This window comes from Hevea brasiliensis, chromosome 6, assembly GCF_030052815.1.
Source record: "Hevea brasiliensis isolate MT/VB/25A 57/8 chromosome 6, ASM3005281v1, whole genome shotgun sequence".
Taxonomy (NCBI): Eukaryota; Viridiplantae; Streptophyta; class Magnoliopsida; order Malpighiales; family Euphorbiaceae; genus Hevea; species Hevea brasiliensis.
The window spans coordinates 99,762,429-99,770,222 of record NC_079498.1 but is presented as its reverse complement, the minus strand read 5'-3'; the positions used below and the strand labels follow the sequence as shown (position 1 = coordinate 99,770,222).

At 26.7% G+C, this 7,794-nt stretch overlaps 1 protein-coding gene across 1 annotated transcript; it reads left to right on the top strand.

Moving 5' to 3' along the window:
• Positions 1–576: 576 nt before the first annotated feature.
• On the top strand, positions 577–5,770 carry LOC110662518 (ribonuclease 3-like protein 1). Its single transcript, XM_058148754.1, has 4 exons — positions 577–777; positions 855–1,152; positions 5,227–5,341; positions 5,459–5,770. Exons 1-4 carry the CDS (start codon positions 673–675, stop codon positions 5,634–5,636), a joined length of 696 nt encoding a protein of 231 aa, XP_058004737.1. The 5' UTR covers positions 577–672; the 3' UTR covers positions 5,637–5,770.
• The last annotated feature ends 2,024 nt before the right edge of the window (positions 5,771–7,794 follow it).

Genomic DNA, 7,794 nt, shown 5'->3' with positions numbered 1-7,794 from the left:
AAAAAAAAAAAGAAAGATGACCATCCAGTTTATGACTTTCATGTACATGAGGTCCCTCCTCTCTATTGCTATGCACATGTACCGTCTGCATCAGTTGCTTTGGCTAGAAACATAAATTTCATGAGTAACCTGGTGTTTGGATGCAAGGACTTGAAATCTCATTGTGAATTTGAAATCACTTACATAATATTTAAAATATTAAAATTAAATTCAAATTTGTTATTTTAAATTTTAATATCCAAACACAATAGAAGTTAAAATTAAAATTCCATGAATATGAATTAATTTTTTTTCAATATTATTTTCAATCTATTTTTGAAAATATTAATTTAGGGCTTTAAATATTTATAATAAAATAAACTTTAATAATATCTTGTGAGATTAGACATAAGGTTGTTTTATATATATATAATAAAAACAAAAACAAAATTTTTAATTCATATTATTTTAAAAAATAGACATAATTATGCCAAGAAAAATTTTTACTAACGAAAAAAAACAAATAGGTGTTGGTTAGGCAGACCTTTTTCGGCCCCACTTGTCACTGTCGCATGAAAAATTGGCATCTATAAGGTCGAAACGAAGGCCGAAAGCTGGAGATGGGTTCTTGAAAATTTTCTTGCACAGGGTGGGAACAAGATTAAAGAAAAGGAAAAAAAAATGAAAAGATAGATGGAAAAGAAATTGCAAGAACCAGAAAAGCAATCCCAAACCGGCTATATCAATCTCAAGAATCTTCCTCCTCTAGATCCGCGCACCACCTCCTACTCCCAGCAGGTACACAGCAAATCAAGAAAAGAGAACCCTCTCTTTTGCTATCTGAATCTTGAGCTAATTCTGCTTTGTTTTTTCAGGTTAGGAAAATCAAAACAGTTGCCAGGTATGTTCCTAAAGCTGTTAAGCCAAGCCCCAAAGAAGAGGGAACCAAGGCAGGGAAATTGTTTGATCATGAGGCAAACACAGAAGCAGATTTGTTAGCTGATAGAAATCTAGTATATAATAAGAATAATCCCAGAGATGATGAAGATGATGCTTGTAATTGCTGTATCAAGCACATGATAGACTCTAATAACACCATCTCCAAGACCCAAACGCAAAGCAAGGTGGTTTCTGAGACCAGCATGGATGATAAAGCCTTCCATAATAACTCAGGTAATTTTGATTTGGTTTTCTTTTTCCCCTTATGGGTTCCTATGTTTACCCTTAGATTTCCATCATTTACTTGGCGATATTTGCGTTCGGTTCCAATTGATTGCACCAATGTCATTAAACTCGGCTCGCACTGACTGAATGAGTTAGTGGGCAATAGTTCAACTAATAAATTAAATATATATTAATTGAAAACGCATAAAAAGGCATCGTTTCTAGCTTAATGAAGGAATTGGTCCGGATCGAGCGGGTTAGGGCGGTTCTTGCGGGTCAAGCAGTTAAAGGCTGGCTCAGTTGGTTATTTTCGATTCTCTTTCAAAAGCAAATTTGGACTGACTTTAGATTCGATTCACTTCCAAATCCACCCACCACTACCAGTCCAATCAAGTTCAATTAACACTGTTCTGCACTTCTTTTGAGGGTATGCTGTTATTTTTATGAAAAAAAATAGTGGTCACCTTTTTGAGACTGGTGCTGTTTTTGGCATTTGATTGGTTTTCTGAGGGTACTTCATTCAAGTACAGAGAGGACTAATTGAAATCGGACTATTTTTTTTTAAGGTTGAAAGATAGGGAAATTTCATTAAATTAAGGGTTAATACTCTCGAATAGAAAACCGACCAACAAAGCTCACACCTAAAAGCCATCCAACCAGAGCAACGGCCTTTGTTGGATAAAAAACCACCAACTTCGATGATATGCGAACAGAGTCAACGGGCAAAGTTCATATTGCTTATGCGTTTTAGAAGGTTAGGCAGCCAACTGAAAGAGCCTTAGGCAGCCAACTGAAAAAGCCTCTGTTAAAAGACCCCTAAGATGTACGTCCTCACGGCGACAGAACACCCCCCTGTGGACTAAATCAGATAGCCAAATCCAAGCCTATGCATAGATTCTCTGGACAACTCTAATAACATCGCAGGTTAATCAACTAGCTCGCTCGCCGGTCAGCATTTCACCTGCATGCAATACAATCATTGTACATAAGTCGATTTGAATTAGGGGGTGTAAGAGGAGCTTTGGCCCCTAACATTAGTAGTTTTTTTTTTGTAGGTGTATTAAAATTTTAAACTGCTTAACTTTCAATACGCCTATAACTATCAAATGAAATGTGAGCAACGGTGTAACATCAGATCTCAAAGATAGTAAGTCTTTCTTACGAGAGAATGTTTTTTTTCAAAGATTTTACATATATTTATATGTAAAACTGAGATAGTTACATTTCATAAATTTTTAACAATAGTAGAATAGCTACACTTTATTTTTCTAAAGGTGTGAGAAAAGATAAAACTAATTATTAATAAAAAATAAGTTTAAAAATTATGTAATTAATCCTTTTTTGTTAACTCAAGAGATTTCTGACTAAATTCTTCGTGAGACCCTTTTATCTCTTTCTTTTTTGAGCTTGGGCTATAGAAAAATGAGAAAAAAGAATTAAGAAGAAGAAATTAATAACAACAGGTTTTATTATGAGACAGTTCATGATGTTTATATTGATCTATTATGTGCTTCTGAATCTAGCATTGGGATTTCTTTATTTTTTTAAGAATACTTAGTTGGAGTCTTATTCTACCCGTATTGAATAAATGACTTTTCCCAAATGAAATGAAAATTGAATTCATGTAATAGGAGAGAGATTTTCCATTCCTTAGCCTGAAAGATATGTGGCCATGAAACAGGGATTAAGTTGAACAAAATTAATTAGGTAATAGAGTTATGGAAACACTTTTTTGTTAATTAGTTTCTCAATTTTTTTATCAGCTTCTCCAAAAATTTATAAAAAAATCTTTAATATGGGTAGTAAATTTTAATTTTTTATTTATTGGCCCTCAAATTTTCCTTCCACCTTTAATAATTTATAGTTTTTTTATTTAAATTAAAGTACAAAAGTTATTTATAAATTAAAATTTTATAGTTTTTACTTGATTATTATTAAATAAGTATAAAAGTTAAATTAAAAATTAATTATTCAAACTTTTATATTTATAAATTAAAAATTCATTGGTAATTATTATTTCAAAATTAAATATAATTCAATTTAATAATTTTCTATCATATTATTTCAAATTAGATGGGATTTTTTCAATGAACTTTTTGCTCTATCTTTCTATGGATACAATATATTTGTTTTTTCTTTCCTCTCATTTAGTTTTTTTTTTCTTTATGTCGTTTAAATTAAAAAAAATGTTTTATTTATATCTCTACAAGTAGACAAAACTAATAGTCTTGACTCTTATATAAATTTTGAATTGATTAACTTAATTGTACATTTATTTTTTTGCTTAATATATTTATTTTGTTGCTTTATTAATCACTTTTTTTTTTTTTATTTTAATAATAATTTTTTTTGGCTTTTTAGTCTATAAATTTTATGCAAATATTTAGTATAATATTGTGATGAAGACTGCTTTTTTTTTTTCTTTAAATAATAGAATTTATATTATAAAATTATACAATAATCATAAATTTTAATTATGTAATATTTATTTATTATTGAAGTTTTGTCATAATTTATTTAATCAGCAAACAATTATTATAGTTTAATATTTTATATTATTTTATACAATATATATATGTGTGAATATTTTGTTCTTCCCAATAATTTTTTAATTCCGCCCTTGAACACGAACGAAACACTATAAAGAAAAACCATGTACAAGCCCTGCTCGGAGGTGGGAGGGATGAACCCACATTCGAGTGGTGTAAGCAAGAGCCATTTCCTGCTCGAAAGTGGTCAGGGATAGCTATGAGATTGGCAGAGAGAAGAGATTAGGGCTCAGGAAATCAATGGAAACTGAGAAATTTTCTATTAGAGAGAGAAATAATTAGACATTTAAAGAAAGGGAGAAAAAAAAAAAGTGAAAGAGTGCAAGTGATGGTTAACATATTGCCATTGATTTGAAGTATAAGTGCCCTAAATAATCTATTTGCCATATGGCAAACATTTGTTAATCAAATTTTTAAGTTTGCATGACTCAAAAAACTTACGTATTAATTTCTCACTTTCTTATTTTAAAAACGAGTTTTATAATATTTATATTATATAATTAGAATTTAATTTATTCATGTGATTGAATTTTAATTTTTTAATAAGTTCTATTATTTATAATTTATTTTTTTAAATTATTATTTAAATATAAATTGTTGAGCTATTAAAGGGAAAAAATTAATAAAAACTCAAAAGGGAAAGGAAGAGAAAAATATGCATGTTATTAATGTGGATACCTTTTCATTGATGTTAATAATGTTTTCCTCTTTAAATATTATAAAAAATGCAAAACACAATATAAATAAAAAAAAAACATATATATGATATTATATAAATATATATCCAAATTATTTATAGATGAAGCCTTTTATAAAGCTTGAATAAAATTCAAACAATAACCAAACTTAATATATATATATATATTAATTATGTTAATTATGTTATACATATTGCATAGCATGTCACATGTCTCATTTTATTTATTGACAAATGGCATTTTAATAATTCATTATTTTACTAAATTAAATTATTTAATTCTTGCAAATTTAATAAAATTTATAAACTAACATGATATACATATTATAAAAGATAAAATTTTATTAATATAAAAATTTTTATCATTATAATTAGTTGTTTAAATAGAAATTTTTTACAATAAGTTTTTATAAGGCCTAAGTCGAAACATATTTTTTAGGCCTAAATTAAGATACACATATATCATGTTTATTATGTTGATAATATTAAATTTGAGATAATTAAATAATATCATGTGGAAATTATTATTTCTGATTAATATTAAATTAACTTTATGTCAGATTTATTTTATCTAACTTTTTAAAATGATAACATAATTTGATTTATATGATAAAATAATAAAAAAATAAGGTGGCACTCATATATAATTAAATTATGATTTAAACTCATCTAAACTAAAATTTTAAGCACAACTTATATATATGCATGTGTGTGAATACGCATGCGCGCGCTCATATTTGCCTATTAATTTGAATTGGACCAATTTAAATGAGCCCTTAGCCAAGTCAATATATGAGTTACTAATGCTCTTTCAACCTCTAATCTTGGATGTTTTAGGCAAACAAAAAAATGCATCAGCTAAATCACAATTGCATGAGATTTGTGCAGCCAACAATTGGAAACCCCCTTTATTTGAATGTTGCAAAGAGGAAGGACCTTCCCACCTGAGATTGTAAGTACATGCTTAATTTTTCTTCTTTTCAAATTAATTATTCTGCTTATCAGCAAATCCACACTTATAAATTATATCCTATAATCATGGCTGTGGGCTGATTCAAGATTTGCACAGGTTCACTTTTAAGGTTTCAATGGAGATTGAAGGGGCAGCACCATCAGCATCTATCTTGCAGTGTTTTGGTGCCCCTAGGCCCAAAAAGAAGGCTGCAGCAGAGCATGCAGCTGAAGGAGCTTTATGGTACTTGAAGCATCTTGGTTATTTTCCAATAAAAAAAAATGTTAATAAATAAATAAATAATTCATAATCTTAATTTTAATAATCCCATTTTAACTAATGTCTTAACCTAATAAATCATTGTAATCTTCCTCCTTTTTAATAATAATAATAATAAATAAACAAAAAATAATTTTCACCTTCTTTTTATATTAATTTATTTAAAAAAAACCGATTCAAAGATTTACTCAGTAATTGATCAAACTTAAATTATTGAAATTAAAGTTGATGACCTGTCAACGCAAGTCAATAAATTTTATGTTGACTTTCAATCCAAAGTCAACCCATTTTTAATAAAATAGCATAAGGTAAATGCATTAATATTGTTAATATTACTAATATGGCAGTGTGAGTTTAATAAATTAAAAATATTTTTAAAAATATGAAAATATTTAAAAAATAATAATAAATTTAATGAAAGGAAAAAAAAATTATTTTATTGATTATAAACTATCACTTATTATAACTAAAGGCATTAAAGCAGTCATTATTAAAGTAATAATACAATAAAATTAAAGATATTATTTTGTCATAAATTAAATCACATGCTCTAAATATCATAATGTGAAATTTCATAACACTTTTTTATATTTTTATTAATTAATTCAATAAGCATGTGATGCAATTAAAAAAAAAAAGGAATAATATTAAATATTATATAATATTATTAGCCTAATTGCAAATGTAAATCATTCTAACGTGTTATAATAAATTTTTAAATTAAAAAAATAATAATAAAATTAACTTGTAACTCATTCACTCTCGCATTTAAAAACACTGATTATTTCAATCACTATCTAAATTTATCATAAAATTATCAATATCATTATAACGATCTATTTTTTAAAAAAAATGAGGGTATTTATCTTTTATCTGAAAATGCTGGACCTGTATTTGTAAACAGCACGCTATAACTTAAAAGAGATATTTTAAATGGTTAAAGAGTTTTTTTTTTTAAATAAAATTAAAATTTAGAAATTTTTTAATTGTATATTAAAGTTAAGGGATAGAATTGAAATATGTGATAAAGTTTAAGGATGGCTATAAAAATTATTCTCATTTGAGAGAATTGGATATCGATGAGAGGGAAAAAAAAAAAGTAATGAAAATTAAAATTTTCTAATTTTCTTCTAAACCCTTAAAATATTTTCTAAAAATTTAGAGTGAAAATAGGAAAATAGAAAGAAATAGACATTATAAAAATTGAAATTATGAATATATCTTTAACATCAAGACTACACAATAAAGATAATAGACTTTATAAATTCATTTATCTTATGTTTTAATTAAATTTTTTTCACTATTTAATTTTCTTTTATTTTTATTGTGCAATTAAGAAATTAAACAAAGGCTTAGGATAAAAGAAGAAAAGCTACATATTGATTTCATATTTTATTTTATACATATTGATTTCCACCAGATTGTATATTTTTAAGGTCTTGAATCCACGAAATTATGTTCAATGAAAGTAAGTTAAATTTATTTGCATTGGATCATGAGGGTTTTCAAAATAAGATCAAGCTCAAAAAATGGTAATTTTACAATGTTGTTCTGTGTTTATTATTTTTATTATTGTTGTTGGGTAGCTGTGACTGGGCGTAGGGGCCAGTCCAAGTGGGAGTTTAGCAAGCCCAAGGTGAAATAATTTAAAATGGGCTTTTACACATCGCATCCAAAGTATCCATGTGAGGCTGCCCAAGCTTGTAAGAGTGTGGCCTAGAAAATTTCTGAAGACGATGACAATTTAATTATCAGTCTGTTTACAAACTAGATTTTTACAAAAACTTAATTTAATTTAATTTAATTATTTTTTTATTTAAAAATTTAATGATTAAGAGAATTTATATTTTTTTAACTTAAAAAAAATTCATTTTAAAAGAAATAAAAATCATATAAAAAATAATATAATTGTGTGAAAATTCATTGGATTTTTTTTTTTTATATTACAGAAAGCCTCTTAGAAATCTTTATTTTTTATCACATTTAGACAAGAATATTTGGAGTGTAAAATTTCAAGTAAATACAACTGCGGATGCGGATGATTTTATATTGAAGCAGAATAAATTCTGATATTATGTAAAAAAAAAAATGAATCAAATTTAACTTCATTTTAAAAATTAGCCATAGCTGGAAGTTCTTATCCCAACCAACGTAGGAGAACAGAAGAAAAGGAA